This window comes from Orycteropus afer, unplaced genomic scaffold (assembly GCF_000298275.1).
Source record: "Orycteropus afer afer isolate SDZICR_OR568_19922 unplaced genomic scaffold, OryAfe1.0 scaffold00025, whole genome shotgun sequence".
In the NCBI taxonomy this organism is placed as follows: domain Eukaryota; kingdom Metazoa; phylum Chordata; class Mammalia; order Tubulidentata; family Orycteropodidae; genus Orycteropus; species Orycteropus afer.
Window position 1 is genome coordinate 578,641 of NW_006921612.1, and position 27,053 is coordinate 605,693.

General features: G+C 42.0%; 1 protein-coding gene across 1 annotated transcript in view; it reads right to left on the minus strand.

Moving 5' to 3' along the window:
• Positions 1-2,352: 2,352 nt before the first annotated feature.
• The window catches only part of TRIB2 (tribbles pseudokinase 2), a 36,599-nt gene continuing 11,898 nt past the window's right edge, over positions 2,353-27,053 (minus strand). The window contains exon 3 of the mRNA XM_007935075.2: positions 2,353-2,821. Coding sequence (XP_007933266.1) covers positions 2,353-2,821 — 469 coding nt within the window. The remainder of the gene's footprint in view (positions 2,822-27,053) is intronic.

Below are 27,053 nucleotides of genomic sequence, written 5' to 3' on the forward strand. Positions count from 1 at the left end.
AGTGTCAGTCAGTGAAAACCCACTGGATCACAGTGGTGTAATCTGCAACTGCTCATGGGGATGGCACACGGCTAGGCAGCATTTTATTCCATGTGCATGGATGGGGTCACCGTGAGTCAGGCTCCAAACGGCCAGCCACTAACAGGTTGTTAAAAAGATTGATTCAGTGAGATATTATATCTAAATCATCCAGCATCTACTTGCAAATAATAAAAGGCAGCTTAATTTTTTATCAGTTGTAGTAGTGGTTCACCCTGAAAGAGTAAATACCTATGAGAATGTACGAGTTGTTGGTTGTGGTGAGGTGGGTACAAACCATAGTCGACAGAAAATAATCACTTTTCCAAACCCCAGGATTTTAGTTAAATACGCACAATTTTATTTATTGAAGAGATTAGGACAAAAACATTAAACCAAATACATGACAAAGCACCAGAGGCCATAGATTCCCACCATGCATATCACCAATCTTTCCTCCTACAAGGTACTTAAAAAATAGGGAAATGGGGAAGAAAAAAGGTCCTTCTTGACACAGCACCATCTTCAGAATGTAAAAAAAACAAAACAAAACAAAACAAAACAAAAACCTCTCTCCTTTATATCTTCCATTATCAAAATAGAATCAAGGGCAAATCCATGGCCGCCTTGTCTCCTGATTATGAACGGTCAAGCCGCCCTCCTGGGAACGTTAACAACATGGCTCCTGCTGAGCAGGCATAAAGCATCCAAGGGTCTGCACATACATGCCACATACTAGAATTAAGCACAGATTCAAGTAACATTTACATACTAGAGTCCACGTGTTACCTACCCAAAAACATGACCATTTCACAAAACATATACAGGCAGTAAAATCCAAACAACTGAGGTACTGGGAACACAAATATTTATGCCAAAAGATTTCTGTATCATACAGCAATAGAAAAGCAGTAATAAAAAACATTTGCCACTCAAAATCAAATAAAGCTATCTAGAAAAGCCAAATAAAAGGTTATTTCAGGGACAGAAATACTCAAACAAGAAAAAAAATAATAAATGTTAACTACAGCATGTAACATGTCATCCCAAGTCAACCCGTAATTGAAGTACTGGCTTAATACATCACAATGTGACATTTTCCTTAATAAATAGAAGAGTTCTTGAAAATACAAAGGTGCGTATTGGGATAGAGAGCTGTTTTTATTTATATCATCCTAGCTTTCAGCTTATTATCCTTACCACTCTCTCTATTGAGGATTTATTCCAAACCAGAGGGCCTTCTAAGCTAAAAGGATCATTCTTCATAAAGAAAACTAAATAGCTGCCCTGTATTTTATGTGGGACAACCTGCTTTATTTCACTAGTTTCCAATAAAACAAAGACAAAATGTTTAGTTGAGATCAGAGTGTTGTAAAAGCTTAAGACTCCAAGAGCATCCTGCTATCTTAGGTCACTGTTATCATCTCAGTAAAGAGGAATGCCTATAATTCAAATCCTCATCATTCAAGAGACAGAGGAAAAAAAAATGAATTGAATTTCTCTTTTCCTTTCTTCCCCCCTTTTTTCCCCTCCACTTTAAACTACGATAGCAGCAATGCATCTGGAAGTTTGGCTTCTAATAGCTTCCTGCCACAAACCAATTGACACAAAACAGAATAGCTTGTTAAAGGACAGATTTTTCCCCTTCAGGGAGCAAAGCATTAACATGCTATTTCCTGACCAGGATATTAAATAGTTTATTCAGAAGAATGATTGGAAGAGAGCAATTAAGAGACACAAACTGGACTTTTTGTTTTCTTTTGGTTTAGCACCCAGGTTGCGTGTCAGTCTGTGTGCACCGAATTATCTTAAGTGAATCCCATTAATGATAAGATAGGTGGTTGGCTTGTTTTCAAAAGAAGAAGAAGAAGAAAAAAAATCCTCGGCCAATTATACCTGCCCTGAATCACGACAAGAAGTTAAATGCTAACAGTGCGATGCCAAGATGAGTGTTTGAGGCAGAGTTTCGGTTCTGTCAGGATCTGCAAATACTTTTGAACAAAACAAAAAGTAGGGTAGGCAGAAGTGGCCCAACTGGCAAGGGTGGTCTCCTCGGCTCCGTCGGGAAAGAGAAGCTCCAGGGTGCTCATGGTTGCTTTAATCCCACCCATCAGACATGACCACAGAGTCCAACCCCACCCTATGTCTCTTGCCCCCATGCTACATGTTTAGTCAGCTCCTTGAAGGATTTCCATCTTTGAACCAAGAAACTTTTGAGTGTGAGTGTCTTTCTTGCTACCAAGCGGGCAATGTTATGTCCCCTGGAAGAACTCCTTCCCGATACCCTCTCACTCCTGGTACCTGCAAAATACCTAGTCTCTGTGGGGCAGGAGCTCAGTTAAAGAAAGGGTCCAAGTTCTCTTCCATGTTGACATCCGGCACCAGCTGATCAGATACTTCCTTAGCACCATATCCTGAATTCGAGACGCTAAAATCTGTAGAAAACCAAGGATGGTCCAGAATTTCCTGGGAGGTCAGCCGCTCAGAGGGCTCCCGCCGCAGAATGCTTCGGATAAGGCACTTGGCCTTGGGTGACAGAGTCTCTGGAATGTTGAACTGGCCACGACGGATCTTGCTGAAAAGGGAACTGGGCTCAATGTCATGGAAAGGGTACCGCCCTACCAACATTGTATACAGCATCACTCCCAGGCTCCACACATCGGCTGCTTTGCCCGAGTAGCTGCCACTGGTGTTCAAGATCTCTGGGCTTACATAAGCTGGGCAGCCATGCTTGTCAGAGAGGGAGTCATCATCTCCTCGCAGAATGTAGGCATCTTCCAGGCTTTCCAGCTTGACCCGAGTCCTACAAAACAGGGAGAAAAACATGAGGTCCCAAAAGGGTGATCTGAGAAATGTTAATCCTATCATTCTAACACAGATCTTGCTAAGTTTTTCTTTTTTTTAAAAAAAAAAAAAAAAAAATAGTTGCTATTGAGCAGAACTACCCATGGTGACTGCAAGTGTGTCAGAATAGAAGTGTGCTCCAAGGGTTTCCAATGGCTGCTTTTTTGTAAATAGATCACCAGGCCATTCTTCCCAGGTGCCTCTGGGTGGATTAGAACCACCAACCTTTAGGTTACCAGCCAAGAACATTAACCATTTGTACTATTTCCCATCCCTGAGAACTCCAAGGACACTTCATTCATTCATTCATTCATTTTCAACCAGCCAGACATTGTTTACTGAACACCATCTGTGTTCCAGACACCTTTGTAGGAGCTGTGATGACAAAAGTCAACAAGACTGACAGGGTGGTTGTTTTCCTTTTTTTTTAATCATGTAGCTTACACTGAATTATGGGGCATAGACCTTAAGAAAGCAAACAAGCCATAAATAACATTCTTAGTACTCCTATCTTGGTGATGAGGAAAGGAAAGATTAAGTAACTTTCTCAAAGTCACAAAAGAGTGATGACGTGGATTCACAGGAATAGAGCTCAGATCTAACCAACTAGGAAGACCACAGAAGCTCTGTACATGATTCCCCATGAACATCTGGTCCACCTGATACAACATAGTCTGCAAAGTCATTTTCCATAATTTAAATGTATTTGGGGCTCACAATCTTTTTCTTATCAGACATGTAAGAGTTTGCCCTCTCATTTTACAGATAACAACACTCAGGCTCAAAGAGATTCAGTAACTTGCCCAAAGCCTTTTAGCTGGGAATAGAGAAGACTTGACTCGTAAATCTTCCTAAGTCAACCCTGTCCTTCCTTCTGCTATGCCAGAGACAGAGAATGTTAGAGCAGGAGTAGACTCACAAATCTAATCCTTTCAAGGCCTACATCCTCCTGTCAAATCTATCATGCCTTTACCTTTTTGTTTTTCATTATTGTCATCTCCTATCCCACTGATCACACTCCCAGAGCACTCTCTGGGCCTAGTCCTTGTCATGGTACTTATTATCTAACCTTAAAAACAAGTTGCCATTGAGTCGATTCTGACTTATGGTGACCCCATGTGTGTTAGAGTAGAACTGTGCTCAAGAGGGTTTTCAATGGCTGATTTTTCAGACGTCAATTACCAGGCCATTCTTCCCTGTGCCTCTGGGGGAACTCAAACTGCCAACCTGTAAGTTAGGAGTCAAGTACATTAACTGTTGGCAACACCCAGAGACTCCCTCAGCTGACTTAGGTTACCTTGATCCTCTGTCTCTGGAACCCTCCCACACCTATGATTCTGATTTCTCACTGTCCATGCATGTGGTATGTGAGACTAGCAGAAGCAGCTTGATAACTTTTTTAAACTATTCACCCTGTCCCCAGGCTTTCCTCTGCCATTTAAGAACCACTAAAGTGGCCCTTAGGAGCTCTGGTAGCATAGTGCCTAAGGCACTTGACTGCTAACCAGAAGGCTGGCGGTTCAAACCCACCAGCCACTCCTCGGAAGGAAGATGGGGCAATCTACTTCCATAGTGATACTGCCTCGGAAACCCAAGGAGGGGTCACTATGAGTTGGGTCTGACTTGACAGCACATAACAACAACATAACAACAACAAAAGCTGCCCTTTGGCTACAACGATGGGCTAAGATATAGCAAGGATCATGGGGCTGGCACCAGACCAGGCAGTGTTTCGTTCTGCTGTACATAGGATCGTTATGAGTCAGAGACAACTCAACAGCACCTAACAACAACAACAAAGCTGCCCTCTACTCATCTGTCAGATAGTTGTATTGTGGTAGCTTGTGTGTTGTTGTCAGGCTGGAGGCTATGTCACCAGTATTTCACCCATGGAGGACAGGTTTCAGTGGAGCTTCCAGACTAACAGAAGAAGGAAGAGACCGTCCACTTCTCAAAAAATTGGCCAGTGAAAACCTTATGACTAGCAGTGAAACATGTCTGATATGTTACTGGAAAACTTTAGAATAGCCCTGAAACACTGTCTGTAATAAAGCCAGAAGATGAGCCCTCAAATTGAAAGGCACTGAAAATACAACTGGGGAAAAGCTGCCTCCTCCTCAAAGTAGAGTCAATTTTAATGACAAGGATGGAATAAAGTTTTTGGGACTTCCATTTGCTGATGGGGCACAACTCAAAATGGGAAAAAACAGCTGCAAGTATCTATTAATAACTGTAATATGGAATGCAGAAAAACTGGAAGTTGTCAAAAATGAAATGGAACTCATAAACATCAATATCCTAGGCATTAGTGAGCTGAAACAGACTGGTTTGGGTCATTTTGAATAAGACAACCATATAATCTCTCTGCCAGGAATGACAAATTGAAGAGGAATGGTGTGGCATTCATTGTCACAAAAATGTTTCAAGATCCATCCTGAAGTCCAATGCTGTCAGTGATAGGATAATATTCATACACCTACAAGGAAGACCAGTTACTACTACTATTATTCAAATTTACACAACAACCACCAAACCCAAAGATGAGCAAATTGAAGATTTTTACCAACTTCTGCAGTCTGAAATTGACTGAACATGCAATCAAGATGTATTGATTATTACTTGTGATTGAAATATAAAAATTGGAAACAAAGAATCAGTGATAGTTGGAAAAATATGGCCTTGCTAATAGAAATGGTGCCAGAGATAGCATAATAGAATTTTCCAAGACCAACGACTTAGTCATTACAAATACCTTTTTCAACACTATGAATGGCGGCTACCTACATGCACCTCACCAGATGGAATACACAGGAATCAAATTGACTACATCTGTGGAAAGACATGATGAAGAAATTCAGTATCTTCAGCCTAAACAAGGCCAAGAGCTGACTGTGCAACAATCAAATGTTCATATGCAAGTTCAAGGAAGATGAAGAAAATTGAAATAAGTCCATAAGAGTTAAAATATGACCTTGATTACATCCCATCTGAACTTGCAGACTGTTTTAAGAATAGATTTGATGCACTGAACACTAATGACTGAAAACCAGATGAATTGTGGGATGACATCAAGAATATCATACACGAAGAAAGCAAAAGTTCTTTAAAAAGACAGGAAAGGAAGAAAAGAGCAAAAAGGATGTCCGACGAGACTCTAAACTTTGCTCTCGAATGGAGAGTAGCTAAAGCAAATGCAAGAAATGACACGATAAAAGAGGTGAACAGAATATAGAAAACAACAGCTCCAGAAGACAGTCAATTATTATATTGAAATGTGCAAAGACCTAGAGTTATAAAACCAAAAGGGAAGAACACAGTTGGCATTTCTCAAGCTGAAAGACATGAAGAAAATATTCATGCCACAAGTTGCAATATTGAAAGATTTATGGGCAAAATATTGACTGATGCAGGAAGCATCAGAAGAAGATGGAAGGAATACAGTCACTGTACAAAAAAGAACTGGTTGATGTTCATCTATTTTAGGAGGTGGAATATGATCAAGAACCAATGGTACTGAAGGAAGAAATTGAAGCTGTACTGAAGGAATTGGTGAAAAAAAAGGATCCAATAATGATGGAATATCCTTGAAATGTTTCAACAAATGGATGTAGCATTTGAGGCATTTACTTGTCTATGCCAAGAAATCTGGAAGACAGCTACCTAGCCAAGTAACTGGAAGAGATCTATATTTGCGCTTATTGAAAAGAAAGGTGATATCACAGAATGTGGAAATTATCAAACAACATCATTAATATCACATGCAAGTAAAATCTTAATGAAGATAATTAAAAAAACAGTTGCAGCAATATATTGACAGGGAACAGACAGAAATGCAAGCTGGATTCAGAAGAGAACATGGAACGAGGGAAATCATTATTGATATCAGATGGATCCTGGTTGAAAAGAATACCAGAAAAGAATACCAGGAAAATGATTATTTGTGTTTTGTTGACTGTGCAAAAGCATTGGATTTTGTAGATCATAAAAAAATTATTAATAACAGAGAAGAACGGGAATTCCAGAACACTTATTGAGGAGACTACATAAACCAGGAGGATGTACTTCAAATAGAACAAGGAAATACTGCATGGTATAAAATCAGTAAGGATGTGTGCCAGGGTTGTATCTTTCATCTCACTTATTAAATCTGTATGCTGAGCAAATAATCCAAGAAGCTGGACTATATGAAGAACACGACATCAGGATTGGAGTAAAACTCATTAACAACCTGCAATATGCAGATGACACAACCCTGCCTGCTGAAAGTGAAGAAGATATAAAGCAAGACTGATGAAGATTAAAGACTATAGTCTGCAGTACGGATTACAACTCAACATAAAGAAAACAAAAATCCTCATAAATGGACCAATAAGCAGCATCATGATAAAATGGAGAGAAGATTGAAGTTGTCAAAAATCCACAATCAACACCAATGGAAGCAGCAGTTGAGAAATCAGATGTCCTATTTCACTGGGCAAATCTGCTGCAAAAGACCTCTTTCAAGTGCTAAAGAGCAAAGATGTCTCCTTGAAAACTAAACTATGCCTAACCCAAACCACAGGATTTTCAATAGCCTCATATACATGAGGGGAAGATGAGCCCGCAGGTTGGAAGGCACTCAAAATACAACTGGGGAAGACCTGCCTCTTCAGAGTAGAGCCAACCTTAGTGATGAAGATAGAGTAAAGCTTTCAGGACCTCCATTTACTGATGTGGCACGTCTCAAGATGAGAATAGCTGCAAATATTAATTAATAAACAGAATGTAGAATATACAAAGTATGAATATAGGAAAATTGGAAGTTGTCAAAAATGAAATGGAATGCACAAAGATCGATATCTTAGGCATTAGTGAGCTGATATGGACTCATTTGGGCCATTTTGAATTCGGCAACCATATGATCTACTATGCCGAAAATGGTGAGTTGAAGAGGAATGGCATGGCATTCATCACCACAAAGAATGGTTCAAGATCTATCCTGAAGTACAATGCTGTAAGTGACAGGACAATATCTATACATCTACAAGGAAGATCAGTTAATACAACTATTATTGAAATTTATGCACCAACCACCAAAGCCAAAGATGAGGAAATTGAAGATTTTTACCAACTTCTGCAGTCTGAAATTGACTGAATATGCAATCAAGATGTGTTAATTATCATTGGTGATTAGAAAGCAAAAGTTGGAAACAAAGAAGAATACCAGTAGTCGGAAAATATGCCGTTGGTGATAAAAATAACGCTGGAGGTTACATGATAAGAATTTTGCTAGATCAATGACTTATTCACTACAAATACCCTTTTTCAACAACACAAACAGTGGCTATACATATAGACTTCGCCAGACTGAGTACACAGGAATGAGATTGACTACATCTGTGGCAAGAGGTGATGGAGAAGCTCAGTATACTCAGCCAAAAAGGCCAGGAGCTGACTGTGGAACAGATCATCAAGTATTCACATGCTAGTTCCATTTGAAGCTGAACACATTTAAAACAAGTCCACAACAGCCAAAATATAACCTTGATTATACCCCTCCTGAATTGAAGGCCATCTAAAGAATAGATTTGATGTATTGAACAGCAATGATAGAAAACAAGAGGAATTGTGGGATGACATCATGAACATCTTCCATGAAGAAAGCAAAAGGTCATTAAAAAGACAAGAAAGGAAGAAAACACCAAAATAGATGTCAGAAGAAACTCTGAAACTTGCCCTTGAGTGGAGAGTAGCTAAAGCAAATGGAAAAATCTACAGGATAAAAGAGCTGAAGAGAAGATTTCAAAAAGTAGCTTGAGAAGACAAAGTCAATTTTTATAATGAAATGTGCAAAGACTTGGAGTTGGAAAACCAAAAGCGAAGAACATGCTCAGCATTTCTCAAGCTGAAAGAACTGAGGAAAAAATTTAAGCCTCAAGTTGCAATAGTGAAAGATCCTATGGGCAATATAGTGAAGGTTGCAGGAAACATCAAAAGATGATGGAAGGGATACACAGAGTCACTGTACCAAAAAGAATTGGTCAATGTTCATCTATTTCAGGAGGTGGCATATGATCAAGAACCAATGGTACTGAAGGAAGAAGTCAAAGCTGCACTGAAGGAAGTGGCAAAAAACAAGGCTCCAGGAATTGACAGAATACCCATTGAGATGTTTCAACAAATGGATGCCCTGCTGGGGTCACTCACTCGACTATGCCAAGAGATTTAGAAGAGAGCTACCTGGCCAACTGAATGGAAATATGGAAGAAATCCATATTTGTACCCATCCAAAGAAAGGTGGTCCCACAGAATGTGTAAATTATCAAACAATATCATTAATGTCACATGTAAGTAAAATCTTGATGAAGATAATTAGAAAACGGTTGCTGCAGTATATTGACAGGGAACTGCCAGAAACATAAGCTGGATTCAGAAGAAGATGTGGAATGAAGGATATCATTGCTGATGTCAGATGGATCTTGGCTGAAAGCAGAGAATACCAGAAAGATGTTTACTTGCATTTTATTGACTATGCAAAAGTATTTGACTGTGTGGATCATAACAAATCATGTTAACATTGTTAACATTGAGAAGAATGGGAATTACAGACACTTAATTGTATTCATGAGAAACCTGTACATAGACCAGGAGGCTGCAGTTAGAACAGAACAAGGGGATGCTGCATAGTTTAAAATCAGGAAGGGAGCGTAACAGGGTTGTATCCTTTCAATGTATTTATTCAATCTGTATGCTGAGCAAATAATCTGAGAACCTGGGCTATATGAAGAAGAACACAGCATTAGGATTGGAGGAAGGCTCATTAACAATCTGCGATACGCTGACCACACATCTTTGCTTGCTGGAAGTGAGGATGACTTGAAGCACTTACTAATGAAGACTGAAGACTACAGTCTGCAGTATGTATTACACCTCAATATAAAGAACACAATAATCCTCACAACAGGACCAACAAGCAGCATCATGATAATTGGAGAAAAGACTGAAGTTGTCAAAGACTTCATATTACTTGGTTCTACAATCAGTTCCAACGGAAGCAGCAGTCAGGACATCGGAAGAGGTATTGCATTGGGCAAATCTGCTGCAAAAAAGACCTCTTCAAGTGATGAAAAGCAATGATGTCTCCTTGAAAACTAAGGTGTGCCTAAGCTAAGCCATGGTATTTTCAGTCACCTCATATACATGTAAGAGATGGACAATGAATAAGGAAGACCAAAGAAGAGTTGAGTAGTGGTGCTGGCAAAGAATGCTGAAAGTACCATGGACTGCTAAAAGAACTAACAGATCTGTCCTAGAGGAAGTGCAGCAGGAATGCTCCTTGGAAGCAAAAATGGCCAGACTTCATCTCACCTACTTTGGTCATGTTGTCAGAAGGGACCATTTCCTGGAGAAGGACATCATGCTTGGTAAAGTTGAGGGTCAATAAACAAGGGGAAGGCCCTCAATGAAATGGATTGACACAGTGACTGCAACGATGGGCTCAGGTATAGCAGTGATTGTGAGGCTGGCACAGGACCAGGCAGTGTTTCATTCTGTTGTACATAAGGCTGCTATGAGTCAGAAATGACTCGACAGCACCTAACAACAACAGCATATGCATATGAAAGCTGGACAACAAATAAGGAAGACCAAAGTAGAGTTGATATTTTTGAGTTGCGGTGTTGGCGAAGAATGATGAAAGTGCCATGGACTGCCAGAAGAATGAACAATTCTGTCCTGGAGAAAGCACAGCTGGAATTCTCTTTGCAAGTGAGAATAGCCAGACTTTGTCTTACCTACTTTCGTCATGTTGTCAGAAAGGACCATTCTCTAGAGAAGGATATCATGCTTGGTAAAGTGGAGGGTCAGCAAAAAAGGGGAAGACCCTCAACAAGATGGAGTAACCCTGTGGCTGCAAAGATGAGCTCAGATATAGCAAGGATTGTAAGGATGGTGCATGACTGGGCAGTGTTTCATTCTGTTGTACAAAGGGTCACTAGGAGTTGGAGCTGGCTTGACAGGACCTAAACCAACAAAGCTGCCATTGTCATGCAATGGTTGATTACTGGACTCCTAACTGAAAGGTCAGTGGATCAAACCCATCTGGCAGCTTCGTGGAAGAAAAGACCTGGTGATCTGCTCCCATGAGTGCAGCCAAGAAAATTATATGGGCCCATTCTATTGTCACCTGGGATCATTATGAATTGAAACCAACTCAATGACAACTAATAACATTCATACTGACAGAAATGTGGGACTCTCCTCAGAGTGTTGATAAAACCTGGCATTATATTCTGAGTCCCTAGATACTAGAAATAATCTTTACACAGCTCTCTATTCCCAACAGGGCTTGATATAATTGTTGGGTATAAAATAAATAAATACTCAATAAAGACTTTTGGAAATGAGCTGAATTCTCACACTTTATTACACCTAATTTACTCGAAAAGAAATTTGAGTGTCAGGACACAAAGTGACTTGCTAGAGGCTGCACTGTCAGCAATGCAGCTGCCCTCCATCCAGCACTCCAAGCTCTTTGGCCAGTTTATGTTATTAGCCCAGGGACCTCTGGAGAATTCTTATTTCCCTAACCTACCATTCTTCTTGATAGAAAGTTAGTAATTGCTACCTTTCAGTTCTTGAAACTGAAACCCTCCCCCTACTCCCCATGCAAAAACACTGACACTTCAGAGTCCAGTAGTTCTCAGGCCCCATAAAATAAGTTAATCCCATCCCATCACATCAGTTAAGGCTTGCTAAGAAGGTAACATGGGGTAGGGAGGATGGAAGAGGAGTTGGAGTTAGAATTCAGAAAGCACCTGAAAGGTCCATAATCATAGTGAACATAAAACCATCTACCCCTTTTACCCCAAAGTTGTATAAATGAGGATCAAATGAACTGAGAAATAGGAATGCTTTTGGAAAAACCAAAATGTAGTCTTGGTTGTAAACTGGAAGTTGTAAACCAGATGCTTCCACTGCTATTTCTCTCCCTCCCTCCAACTGCAGGTCTCAGCATTTCAGGGTGATCAACATATCTACTAAGAGAGAGTTGTAGAAAAAGAAGTAATGCTCAAATTAATCAAGCACAGTTGCTGGGAGCTCTCTATTGCAAAAGGTCTCATGAAATCCTAGGTTAATTGCAAGATCTCATATTTGGATTACAGGGGTTTCAAGGATCAAGAAGTGACTATTTCCCTTGACCAAATTTCCACTAATAAGCGGGAAATGGTTGTGGGAACTGGAAAAGGCAATGGGCTAGAAGTTAGTAGAGCCAGTTTGCAGCCTGGGTTACATCTCTCACATGCTGTGTGTCTGTGGGTTAATCATCCACCTCTGCTTCTCAACCTTTAAAGAGGGGCATTGGATGAGACAGTCTGAAGGTCCTCAATGGTTCTAACATTCTAGAATTTTTAAACATACAGCAAATCATCTTTCCTTTTTACTTGCTCACCCATATTCTAATACCGACATCTACATGTTCATCACCTTCCATATAGCTAATATTCCATAAAAATAGGAAGGATCTGTTGTTGTTGCTGTTGTTATGTGCCATCAAGTCAGACCTGACTCATAGCGACCCCTCCTTGGGTTGCCGAGGCAGTATCACTACAGAAGTAGATTGCCCAACCTTCCTTCCGAGGAGTGGCTGGTGGGTTTGAACTGCCAGCCTTCTGGTTAGCAGTCAAGTGCCTTAGGCACTATGCTACCAGAGCTCTTAGGAAGGATCTAGATGTGCTAATCTTAAATTGAGCAGACTGAAAACAAATCTCTTCAATCTTGTTCTAATCTGACAGGTGGAGCTGACCCACATCAGCTTCATAAGATGTTCTGAGATTGGGGATGAGTCAGTGAGCTGCAAGGGGTGAAGGAGAGTGGACAGTGAACCACAGGCACAAGTAGGCTCTCTCAACAGCCTCCCTTGCACCAGCCTGTCCTTTACATGCTGCCATCAGCAGCTCTTGCCTAGCTTCAGGGGTGAGCCAAACTCTTCACCTCCAATTTCACTGTCCTTGGCAGGAGAGTTGATATGGTATAATTATAGTTATACCATAAAGAATAAGACCTGGCATATAGTACATACTCAAAAACTCAGTGTACCTCAGTGTACTCAGGTACAGTCCCATCAGTAACCCCTTAGAACATCAGTAGTGTTGTTGTTGTTGTTGTTAGGTATCGTCAAGTCATCTCCCACTCACAGCGACCTCACGTACAGGAGAATAAAACACTTCCTAGTCCTATGCCAGCCCCACGATCTTTGTTTTACCTGAGCCCATCGTTGCAGCCACTGTGTCAGTACATTTCATTGAAGGCCTTCCTCTTTTTCCTTGTCCCTCCACTTTGCCAAGCATGATATCCTTTTCCAGGGAATGGTCCCTTCTTACAACATGACCAAAGTAGGTAAGATGAATTTCAGGCATTCTCGCTTCCAAGGAACATTCCAGCTGCACTCCTTCCAGGCCAGATTTGTTAGTTCTTTTAGGAGTCCATGGTACTTTCAGCATTCTTCGTCAACACCATTACTCAAAAGCATCTACTCTTCTTTGGTCTTCCTTAGTCATTGTCCAGCTTTCACATGCGTATGAGGAGATTGAAAATGCCATGGCTTGTGTCAGGTGCACCTTAGTCTTCAAGGAAACATTTTTGCTCTTCAGCACTTGAAAGAGGTCCTTTGCAGCAGATTTGTCCAGTGCCATATGACCTCTGATATCCTGACTGCTGCTTCCATTGGTGTTGATTGTAGAACCAAGTAGTATGAAGTCTTTGACAACTTCAATCTTTTCTCCATTTATCATGATGCTGCTTATTGATGCTGTTGTGAGGATTTTTGTTTCCTTTATACTGAGGTGTAATCCATACTGCAGACTGTAGTCTTCAATCTTCATCAGTAAGTATTTCAAGTCATCCTCACTTTCAGCGAGCAAAATTGTGTCGTCTGCATAATGCAGGTTATTAATGAGTCTTCCTCCAATCCTGATACCATGTTCTTCTTCATATAGAACAGCTCAGATTATTTGCTTAGCATACAGATTGAATAAGGATGGTGAAAGGATACAACCCTGACACACTCTCTTCTTGATTTTAAACCATGCAGTGTCCCTTTGTTCTGTTCAAATGACAACCTCCTGGTCTATGTACAAGTTCCTCATGAGTACAATTAAGTGTTCTGGAATTCCCATTCTTGTTAATGTTACCCATAATTTGTTATGACCACACAATCAGATGCTTTTGCACAGTCAATAAAACACAAGTAAACACCTTTTTGGTATTCTTTGCTTTGAGCTAAGATCCATCTGACATCAGCAATGATATCCCTCATTCCACATCCTCTTCTGAATCCAGCCTGCATTTCTGGCAGTTCCCTGTCAATATACTGCTGTAACCATTTTTTAATTATCTTCAGTAAGATTTTACTTGCGTGCAATATTAATGATATTGTTTAATAATTTACACATTCTGGGGATCACCTTTCTTTGGAATGGGTATAAATATGGATCTCTTCCAGTCAGTTGGCCAGGTAGCTGTCTTCACCTTTAAAGGTGAGCACACTGATGTTCTTCCAAAAAGGAAGAACATCAGTGTGTTCACCTTTAAAGGAACAATGACGGTTCTGTCTGTCTCGTCAGGGTTAAGTGGGGATCATATGAAAGTTATCTAGAGGACATGGTTTGTAAACTGTAATACCTCAGGAAGAGGTTGGAGTTGGGGTAGGAGGTAGATATGCTCTCAAAGATTTTGACTGCCACCGTATCAGCCCTTTTAAGAAGACAGACCTTACCACCTCAAGCTCTTTATGCTAAGCCAAATCTAAGGCTCATTTTCCTAAGTGTCCACTTTCAGGTCACAACTTTAGATTCTGATGTTATCTCTCACCCTGCCACACTCTCCTACCCCTGAGCAGCAGTGTTCCCCACATTCAGAGCATCTTATCTCCTCTTCCTGGAAGCCCTCCAAATGGTAGAGAATGATAAAGGCCTTGGTATAAATGGTTAAAGGTTCCACCTTGCCAGTTAAACCCTTCTCACAGGAGTCCTTGGGTGGTTCCAACAATTAACATGCTTGGATATTAACTGAAAGGTTGGAGGGTCCAGTCTACCCAGAGGTGCCTGGAAACAAAGGTCTTGTGATCTATTTTGAGAATTTCTGCCATTGAAAACCCCATGGAGCACAATTTTACTCTGACACACATGAGGTCACCATTAGTCTGACTCAACTCAATGGCAACTGGTTTTCACAGGAGCACACCTCCTCTCCCTCACACTGCTAGATGAGGCTCATTACCCATGTAAATACTTAATAAATCTGAGAATGAAATCAAATCACCATTCCATGTGCTGCTGAATTTCCAGTGCCCCAATGCTTCTCCACCTGGATGTGTCATCCTTCTCTTTAGAGTCTACGGTTTTAATTGGTAAGTAGGGTCTGGATCTGTTTGTCACATTTGGTTCAATACCTGAGGCAGGGCCACTGAATGGTCATATAAACCAAGCCAGCTCAAAGAGAAGAGCAGTATTTTGGGTTCAAATTCTGACTTTGAAAATTACTGAGAACCAAATATAGTGGAACCTCTGAGAGCTGGAACTCGATGGGACTACCTTGTATTTCTGACCCTTGTAAATTTCTGCCTTTGACAAGGTACTTACTAGTGCTCTCTATTAAGAGTCCTACCTCATTTTAGTTTTGAGTTTTCCTTCTCTGTCTGGTTTCCTCCTTACGTGGGTTCTGGCTTCTGCAGGTTTTACTGTATCAAATGTTATCCATGTGCCTAAGTACGAGCTAAGTATTTATATATTTTTTCCTTTAAAATAAATTTCCAAGGAAGATACTATTATTCCCTTTCAAGGTTAATGAGCCTAAAAGAGAAGTTAAGTAAGTCTAGCTAGTATGCAGCTGATATGTCGCTGAGTATCCAGCTGATATGTCGCTGGGTACCCACCTTCCTCTGGGCAGTGGGCAGCAACCTTTAGCCCTGCCCCACCTACCAAAGCATCTGATGCAAGAGACCACACCCAAGGCCACTCTGTCAACAAGGTTCCTTCAAAGTGGGCAGCACATGTGCACCCCAGGCTCTGGGAGAGGCTGGCCTCTAGGGAAGAGAATATGCATCTCAGGAAGTAGAGAGGAACTAACCAAAAAAAAACAAACCAAACTCACAGCCATCGAGTCGATTCCAACTCATAGCAACCCCCTTTGGGTTCCCAAGGTGGAAAATCTTTACAGAAGTCGATTGCCCAGTCTTCCTTCCATGAAGTGGCTTGTGGGTTTGAACTGCCAACCTTCTGGTTAGCAGTCAAATGCCTTAGCACTACACAACCAGAGCTCCTTAGAGAAGAACCAGCACAAGGGAAAGAAAAGCCTGGAAAAAGATGGAGAGGAAATGAAACACTTGAACATTCTTCTGACTCTGCCTTCTTCTGGGAACATCCTGAACTTGTTTACATCACTCAGAGGCAGGGGTCGAGGTAAGTGGTCTCTGGATTACATCTGTAAACAAGGATTTTTCAGGACGAGCCCCATGTTGGGGCAAGTACAGGGGAGTCAGACAGGCTAGGTTAGAGTTCAGTGCTCATCCCCCTAGACTCCCTATGCTGCGGCAGTTAAGTTGCTGAATGCCCCTAGGCCTTTATTTCCTTCTCTGGGAAACTAGGCTACTGTGCTATATACTCTCAAGATCATACAGCTACAACGACTAGCACGTCTTCGGCACATGTCAGAAATGTGAGAGAAAATACATGGAACACTCTTTCAACTTCTGGGATCCACTAAGCAGTCTGCAGATGATGAATTTTCCAGGCAAATAATCAAATCACATAGAAATCAACAGGAGCATCTGTGGACCTGGTAATTCAAATGTCCCACTAATCTTTCAGGCATTTAAGTTGGCTATGCAAACTTACCCAGAGGAACCTCAGAAGACGGGCCTGGCAATCTGCTTCCAAAAGGTAATGCACGCACATATGAGGTCAACATGAGTCAGAATCAACTGCAACTAACAACAAAAGTGTGTACACTGACTCTGTTAGAGCTCCCAAACTAAGCACTGGGCATACAGATAGGCAAGTAATACCCACTTTCTCCATTTTGCAAAAGATTAAATGAAATGATGTAAATATAAAAAAACAAACAAACTCACTGCCATCGAGTCAATTCTGACTCATCGTGACCCCCACTGGGTTTCCAAGGCAGTAAGTCTTTATGGAAGCAGACTGCCTCATCTTTCTTCCACAGAGTGGCTAGTAGATTCAAACCACAGACCTTTTGGTTAGCAGCCAAATGCTTTACCCACCCACCAAACCACCAGACCTATCAAAGTACCAAGCAGCTAGACCTACAAAAGAATAAGTAAAACGTACAAAAGCCAGAGCTTGTGTAAGGCAGAAACCTGTCAGAGAAGGAACATGCAAATATTTTCCACTAAAATGAGCTACAGAAAAGTGGTAAGACTACATCCTGTCAAAGGCAGAAAACATGCAAGACCCAGAAAAGCAAGGCAGTCCTGGCAAGTTCCTGCTCTTATTGGTTTCACTGTGAAATTATCGATTATATTAAGATGCTTACCCTCAAAGCCAGAGCCTGGTGGAAAACAGACAAGCAAGTATAAAATGCAAACCCCAGATAGATCAAAGTAGAATCCTTTGACCATATTCCTTCCTGGGGCCTTTGTACCCTATTCTTTCCACCACCTGGAATGCTTATCTCCCAATATGTGCCCAGCTCACTCTTGCTCATTTGTATCAATCTATACATTAAGGCGATCAGGATGTGCTTAATGGAAGTGGTGGTACCCAAGATGCTCTATGAAGAATTAAGATTCCCAAAAGTAACAAGGGGGGGGGCGGGAATGTGTAACTGAAAAGCTGTGGCAGTACTTATTTCCTGCAATTTCTCAGGAGAAAGAGACACCTACTTCCCTTTGAGCTAGCAGCCTCAGGCAGGATGTATTTGGCCAGAGAAACTGGGTGCTTGCATGCCTTCTGCAATCTGTCCCTGGCATTAAGAAGGGAACAGTATGCTTTGCTTTCAACCCGCTGAATGAACAAGACTCACACGTGGGTAGCCTGTGTACTCAATGCCAGCCCAACCCAGAGCCCAGGCTTTATGTCACCTGATCCTGGTGCCAGGTGAGGAAGCCAGAACTAGCAGGATGTGGTTCCACTCCAGCCACGTTGCAGTAACAGGGGCTGGCCTTGAAAGCCCTCTTCCCCCTCTCCACTCCCCACCAGAGACTTCAGAGGGCTCAACTGGTCAGTAACTAACTAGTAACCTCACAAGCAATAGCTATTCTATTTCAGACTCAGTTTCACCTCTGTAAAATAAGAACAAATGGCTAAATGGCTCAAAAAGGGCTCTTCTAGCCTCAAAATATAATTTTAAGCATTTTTTTCCCAAAAATATTCTTAAGTTACAGTGATTAACAACACTTCCTTTTGAAATCCTAATAGTAATAATAGTAACAATAACAAAATAGCAACCATGTACTAAAAAAACCACAAAAAAACAAACTCACTGCCATCGAGTCATTTTCAATTCACGGTGACCCCCAGTTGGGCTTCCAAAGCTGTAAATATTTACGGAAGTAGATTGCCTCATCTTCCTTCTGTGGAGTGGCTGATGGGTTTCAACCACTGACCTTCTGGTTAGCAGTCAAGTGCCTTATCCACTACCCTACCAGAGCTACTTAAGTATCTATTAAATGCTGTGATTATAATCTATATCTCTGTGTCTTATAACTAAACCAAAAGGCAACAGAAACAGAAACATAAAGAATGAAATGCCTCGAGCCATAGAAACTACAAAAATGGAGATCTGAGACCACATCAGGATTAGAAATTTTAATACCACAGAATTATGTAATACTGAAGAAAGCAAAACTTTCAAATGGAAACCTTGAGCATAGGGAGACAAATATGGCCCCAGATTTATTTAGTATTTATTCAGTACAGAATCCCTGGTGTTGTAATGTTTACATGCTCAGCAGTTCACCACAGCATACATTATCTACTTGCTACAGTTCATGAGGCACAAGGCAGTGGCTACTCTTGTACATTTACTTGATGGAGAAACTGAGGTACAGAGAGAAAATATCACCTGTCCAAGACTAGCAAGTCAATGGCTCAGCTTAGGTTCTAACCTAGGTTTTCAACCTCTAAGTCTAATGCATCATCCATAATATAAAAAATGGCCTACACAAGCAAATTATGCTTTGGTTTTAAACCTTTAAACATCATCCTGAGCTCCTGGCAGGAAGAGATCAGAACAGGGTGGGCCAGGGTGAGGTTAGCCTGGGAGTTCAGCCAGATGTAGTGGGCCTGGCAGGGACAGGAAGTCCGGTGGCCTGAGGTCAGTGAAATTCAGAGAAGTCATTGAAGGCCATCACACTGGGTGGGTCCAGGCAGGCTAAGGGTCAAGTCAGAAAGCTTTGCTGCAGCCAGATCTGGCCTTGTTCTCTGGCTGCTACTGAAAAGTGTCCTTGGCTGCCAATCCAGTTGTATGAGCAGAGCCCCACCTGGGGCTACTGCTAGAGGGGCACCCAGAGAAAGACAGTCTTAGCACCAAAGTTCACATCACATTGATCTGGCAGCCACCATTAGATCTCAACAGGCTGCTGAATTATCTCAAATAAATTTTCATTCATTTAATTCTTTGTTTCATACATGCAGGATTTGTTTTCAATAATCATCTTAATCCCAGATCCTAGACTTGAGTGGTGAATAAGACCCAACTCCTATCTCAAGTTGCTGACAAATTTGCAGGTAAACAAGTAAATGACCCATTTCAAGGCACTGAGAGAAGCTGGTAGGGAGGGGGACTCCAGGGGAAGGAGTCGGTGCTATAATCCTCTCATTACCCCCCTGCAACATCACCATATTATCTGGAAGGTGGGTGTTACTGCAACAATTTGATGTATGAGAAAATTGCAATTTAGGAAGACTAAGTAACTTGCTAGGAAACAGTAGAGTTTGGAAGGAGAACCCCTATCTGACTCAAATGCCCAGGTGTTTTCCACAGCAGCAGGCTGCCCAGCCCCTAGGAACTGCCTATGTTGTCCTCCTCAGGCGCAAATTCACAGCTCTGACTCATCATGGCCACTGAAAGCAAGGGGAAATGGGGAAGCCATTCCACCTCTGAATGCCTTCCCACTGCCGGTGAAGAAACCACAGAAGTGCTGCCTGAAGGCCGCAGAGGCGCTGGCAGAGGAAGTACGTCTCTGTCTCCATAGGAACAGACAGGGAAACCTGAGAAAGACAATGCCTCTCTGAACTCCTCATCAATACTCCATTCACCACCCGCTCCACTGCATTTAGACTTGACTCCCAAAGGATCCTCACCAAATCAATCCATAGGGCCTCTCAGAAAAGCTTCCGCAGGCAATCTACAGCTCAGTGCAGGACAGCTCTGCCCAAAGGCCCACCCATGTCATCCAGAAATGCTGTTCTTGACCACCCAAGGTCCAGAACATTTCTATCCATGCCCCATTGGTAGGGTAGAGGGTGGGGGGCAGGAAAGGTAGGGCTTAGTCTTTCCAGACCCCATCTGCCCAGGAAGCACCCAGGGAGCACTGTGAGCAAGTCTGTCCATACATATCACTGAGCCAGCCAGGGATGCTCCACTTGGCAGAGTGAATCCTAAACTGGGGCTCTCCCAGAGAAGGCTTAACACATACTGAACAAGTTCAAGAGTCAAAAAAGCATGGATTCCACTCTTGGTTGTGCCACTAACACATTAGAGATGGAGTGTTGGGTAAGGACCTTTCCCTGGTTTCTCCATCTGTAAAATGGCACGGTTTGGTTTAGTCCCCTTCTTACTCACCCCCCACTTCAATCCCACTGCCACAGTCCCAGCTCAAAGCTCATCATGCTGAAATCAATCCCCACCTTCCATCTATTACCAGTCCATCCTTCATATACCCTCCCAGAATTACATCTCTGACCATATCACTGCCTGGCTGAGAAATCCCTTCAATGGCTCCTCCTGGATTTTAGGTCAAGTTCAAGGTCAATGGCATGTAACAAAGGCCCCAGACTCTTGATCCCTGCAGCCTCATCTTTGTCCTTCATGGTTGACTCTTCAGCAACACTTCCTGTCCTAATCTCCAGCCTTTGCTCACTCTTTCTGGAATCTCTGCTTGCATCACCTATACCTTCCCCTTCTACATCACTCAGACCAACCTATGCAGGAGCCCATCCCTTCCCTAACTCAATCACTCTCTACCTCACACTCCACTGTTGGAATTATTCTTTCTCCCCTACTCCAAATGCCCAGGGGTTTTACACAACAGCAAGCTGCTTACCACGATGAACCTGCCTGCACATACTTCCTCTATCACATAATATTAAAAAACAACCATTACATTGTTTCTTCTATTAGGTAAGGCCTCTCTTTGTATTGATTCTTGCAGCACCAATATCTATCACTAAAACACAGTACACAGTAGGTACTTAATAAACGTGATACAGTGTGATCCCCATGTCTAAGATGTCCTCAGCATCAACAGTCTAGAGATCAGGGCTTTAAGATTCCACTTAACCTGGAATTGAACCCACACCTGTGGCTTCCAGCCAAACAAAAGACAGGCATATGAGTTGAACATTTACCTGAGGTAGATAGACTTCTTGGAGAGAACAATCATGGGAGAAAGAAAGGCTGCTTATGCTCAAGAAGACAGCTCAGGGGGCAGGAGTGCATAGAGGGACAGCCACAGGGAAGAGGTAACTATCGGAAGGAAGTGGAAGGGGAGCTGTTGCATTGTGGTAAATTGTGGTCAATGTCATGAGACAAAACGTATGTGAACTGCTGTATAGAAAGTGAGTTTGCTCTGTATATTTTACCCAAATCACAATTAAAAAAAAAAAAAAAGATTCCATTTAAGAATTCTAACGGCTATGGTGGTATAGAAGGAGCTCTGGTGGTATAGTACCTAAGGTATTTGACTGCTAACCAGAAGGCTGGCAGTTCAAACCCACCAGCCACTCCTCAGAAGAAAGGATGGGCAGTCTACTTCCGTAGTGATACCGCCTCAGAAACCCAAGGAGGGGTCACTATGAGTCAGGTCCAACTTGACAGCACATAACAACAACAACAACAGTCCAAAGATATATTTCCAAAAAGGCTGGACTTTATTCCATTATTGAGTGAAAGTTCCTAGAGGGCCATGTAAAGCAGATTTAAAATGTTTCCAATCCACTGCCTTTTATCTTCAATGTATCCAGGGGATTATCCTTATAATAAAAGGAGTTCTAGGGGCATAGTGGGTAAGGCATTTGGATGCTAAGCCCAAGCTTGGTGATTCAACCCCACCAGCTGCTTCACAGGAGGCAGAGGAGGCAATCTATTTCTGTAAAGATTTACAGCCTTGGAAATCCAATAGGGGTAGCTGTGAGTTGGAATTGACCCAATGGCAGTGGTAATGGGTGGGTCCATGTAACATTTATGCTTCTAGTGACTAAAGGGTTATTCACACATCTATTCAGTCAATTTTTATATGTGCACAGATACTGCCAGTACTAAGACCTGTGCTAGATGTTGAGGGGTAGAAAGATAAACAGACCTCATCTTACAGTTCTCTGGGAAAACAAAATACACTCCATAAACTGGACACAACAGGATAACAACAGGACACAATAGGACTGTCCATGGGGTTGGTTGTTAACTTGTGGCCCAGTCTCATGACTACTGCAGTTGCTCAGAGAAAACTAACTGCTGGGTGTTTCATTTAGAGTCCAACAGACCAGGTCCTCATGGTGCACATCTGTTGCTGTCTAACTAGATGACAGCATTCTTTCTTTGGTTTGGGCTCAAGAGGTAGTATTTTATTTGATATCTATTTCCTGGAAACAACATAGTCTTTGACAGCCTGCGTACACCAGGTGTGCCACTTCTTCGCTGTAAGACCTTGGGCGGCAGTGTCTTTATCTGTACAATGGTAATAATAATAGTATGTAACTTACAGAGCTTGAATCAGCTAATATAAATATAGTATAGATGATTAGAATTAAGTTAGTTTAACTTAAATGACTAGTTTGAACAGAGCCTACCACCTGGTGGCCCTAGCTATTATTTCACTGGAATGTAAGTCTCATGGGGGAAGGAATTTTGTCTTATTTGGCATTTCAGTATCCCTAGAAACCTAGAAAAGTGCCTGGCACATGATAGGTGTCCAATAAATATTTGTTATTGTTGTCAGCGGCCATCAAGTCAGCTCAAATTTATGCAACCTTTAACAGAAGGAAATGTTACCTGGTCCTTCATGATCACTGGTAAATTTGAGTCTGCTCATGTGGCTATCAGGTACATCCATCTCACTGGGGATGCCCTCATTTCCATTATCCTTCTACCTTACCAAAATTGACATCCTTTTAGGTTGAACAAATAAATGACTCTCTAGGTCATGGAGATATGAGTCTCAAAGCCATCAGATGATGACTGGTAGCAGTGATGGTAAATACATTTTCAGGTGGCTGCCATACACCAGGCACTGTGCTGGGTACTTTACATACATTATTTCTATCCTTCTCCCTATCACTAAGAAAAGAAAATTTATTTCCGAGAAGGCAGGTCAAGGTCATACAGCTAAGTGATGAAGTCAAAAGTCTTACAGCTGTGCCTTCTGCTTGCAGGCTCCATCTGCCCAAGTGCTCCAGTCTAGACCACCAACTAATGTAGTAGGTAAACATGAACACAAAGTCCAACCAGGCATCCTGCTGCGGCGTCCCTGCTCTTCAGTCTACCTCTCATCACAGAGTCTGGAAGAAGAGCTCCCCTCTCTCACTCTGGTTAGAAGAGCCCTTCACAACTGAAATTACACCCTGTCATAGACACTGACAACACACTTAAAGAAATGTCACATTGGTATAAATCAGTAAATGAAAATGGGAATGATGGGTTAATTTCTCAATTGATTGGAACTTTGAAAATAGCTCTCTTTGAAAAGGTGTCTACCTGGGGGATTCATAAATGTTTTAGTCTTTCTGGGCTCCCAAACTGAGCAATGATCTAGAAGTTAATGATCTCTACTTACCCCACTTCTCTCATCCTGTCACCAGATTTCAATCTAAGCTGCTCCCACCCCAAAAAGGAAATTCTCATTCATTCAACAAACAGCAATATCCACCATGCTTCAGAAGCAGTGAACAAGGAGACAGACTCTGCCTAGAAAAAACTCTTGGTCCAAAAGAAAACTGGAACAGCTTAGAAATGCACACAGGTAATCACCGAGGGGGGGGGCGGGGGGCAGGGGGGAGCATTCTGTTAAAGAGGCAAGCTTGGAGTGCTATGGGAGTGGGATAATTTACCCAGTCAGGGAAAAAGTAGGGTGAGGCAAGCTTGTCCAAAGTTTGGTCATGCCTGAAGTACATAAAGGTGATCTACATAAATAAGGGGACTCCAGCTCTGCAACCTTCAAAGCAAAACCAGGACCAGGTGCCACCGAATCTAGTGATTCATGGTGACCCTATGTGTGTCAGAGAGGAGCTGTGCCCCATAGGGTTTTCAATGGCTGATTTTCAGTTTGCAGCACATTAACTGTCTGTGCAGTTAATACACTGAAGCCCAAGGATACCTCAAAGCAAGAAGGTATATTCCTAAAACACAAAAAGTCAGAACTTAAAATAATTGAAAATTTCTATTAATGAAAGAAAAATAGGGTAAAGTCTCTGTGGTTCCGATTTCTTCCCTCTATACTTTGTTAGATAGAGAAACCTCAACAGAGGCAGGTGCGAGGTGAAGATCTAAAGGAAAAATCAATATAAACACGAGTACCTGAAAAAGAAAGAGGTGATCTCCTATGGTAGAGAAGAAGAAAGGCCTCCACCCCACAGGGAGATGGTGGGGCTATGTTCCTGGGCAGATGGCACTTATTACATCTGAAATCCCCAGGGCCAGTAGGTTTCTGCAAAGTCCCAGCTTCCGTCTTGCAGAAGCTGGCACTAATCGGTTTCCACAAAGCAGAGGAAATGAAACCTGTGACGTCAAGAGATAAAGATCTTCTAACCAAAGAAGAAACATGTAAAGAGGCATGTTTCTGAGTTCACACGGGGTATTTCTGTGCTATGAAATGTCAACAATGAACTGTGACTGGGGGCAGGTTGGAAAGGAACAGGGTCTCAAGAAGCCTCGTCCCAAGGAAAAAGGGAAATGAAGCTGAGCAGCATTGAGATGGCTGCAGGGACAATACCCCTCCCACATTTTTTAAACCAAGAAACCAAACCCATAGCCATCAAGTCTATTTCAACTCATAGAGACCCGATAGGACAGAACAGAACTGCCCCATAGGGTTTTCAAGGCTGTAAATCTTTACGGAAGCAGACTGCCTCATCTTTCTCCCATGGGACAGCTGATGGCTTCCAACTGCTGACCTCTGGATTAGCAGCCAACTAACTTTCTTAGGCACCATTTATTTCTCCTCAACTCAAGGCATAGACCAGCTTAAAGGGCTTGTCATGTCGTGGTCAGTTAACTGGACCCGCATCTCCAGAGGGCCAGGCGCTAAGTGCAAAGGAGGTTCAGCACAGCAGGAGCAACCTATTGTCAATGGCCGATCATGAGCCAAGTATTATGCTCTCATGCAATCAATTTATTTAATTGTATAAAGAAAAGCTTCTCACTATTTCCACTTTTACAGATGAGGTAATCCTGGTACATGTTCAGTAACTTGCCAAGGTTAAGTTTACTACCAAGTGCAAGAGCAGAGATTCGAATCCAGACAGCATGTCTGACTCTACAATGGAGTAACTGGCCTTTGCTTAAACTCAGGCCTACTGAAACTCAAAACCCTAAGAATGAGCTGACCAAGCAGATCATGCTACCACCACAGCACTGAGAGGGAGGCTGGAAGGCACAGGTCAAACAATATGAAGACTTGGACATGGCTCTCTTATCTGATTCCAGGGCCCCTGCTTTCAGGGGGTACCTCGTATTTGCACAGACCAGCTCAGATTCTACTACAAGAAATGAGGATGCAAAGGGTGTGCCTAAGGAGAGTTCAGTCAGGGTCAGGCATTTAGTTAATTTCTTCATAACACTGCTCCATGCTTGTGGATCTTGAGGTTTTTCACTACTTCAGAAATGCAAAAACTGGTCTCTGTCCTTCAGAAATAACTCTCAGAGAAGGGGAGGAGAAGCCCAGCACAGGTCAGAGAGACACAGTGGCCCAGTCCAGGCCTAGAGGGGTGGGCTCTTCACTCCTTGTGCATGCCTTGCACAATGTACATTTCTGCATACATCTTTGTATACATCTTCTCCTCAATCTTTATACCTTTCTGGCCCTCAGGTTCCACACCTGATCCACTTGACTTGCTGGTTGCCCTCCCAGCAATGATTTAGTATTTATAAGTGAATCAAAGAAATGTGGCTACCTAAGGATATTGTTAAAATGTAGATTCTAACTCAGTTTATCTGTGGTGGAAATGCAAATTCTCAGCAGGAGGTTGAAAGAAGTCAGCCCATAGGCAGTTCTCATCCTGAACCAGGTGGGACTTGGCCAATCTCACTATGTAATGCCTCCACCTTCAATCATTTTCAAGATGGTCAAAGAACAAGTGGTGTAATCATGAGAGACCTACAACTGTCCCATAATGTTGGCAAGGCTGTAAATCTTTATGGAAGCAGACTGCCTCATCTTTCTTCCATGGAGTGGCTGGTGGCTTTGGCTGATGTGCCAAAGAGGTATCTGATTATTTGTTACTTAATAAAGCAATACTTTCAAAGGTTTCTTCCATGCTTTTATCTTCTTCATAGGAATGCATAAAGAGTTACAAAACAGACAAAGACTCCATAGATTAACTTTTCCAGGTCCTTTCAGGTTTAACCCATTGCATCCTCAAAATATTTCCATATTACATGTAGAGAAGGTAGCTTTAGCCCTACTGAAATTGTACAACTGAGGGCCAATATAATAAAGGCCACCAGCAGTGTTGCCCCAGGTCCTTTGACTCCTGTCCTCACATTGTGGCCCCAGGAAATGCATTCATGTAGACCATTATCTGGTCTAAACACAGGCAAACTCTACCCTGAAACTCCATGGCTGTCAGGAAGCAGAGAGGGAAAAATATGATGAGTGATAAAATCAGTGGCTCTCACTCTGAAAACAAGAGGTTAAAAACAAAAACAAAAAGTAAAAATAAAAGACTAGTAGACATTATTTCCCTTTTAATAAATTGATAGCTGCATAAAAAAATAAATAAAGTTCCTATAAACTATTGCTCTGGAGATTTAGA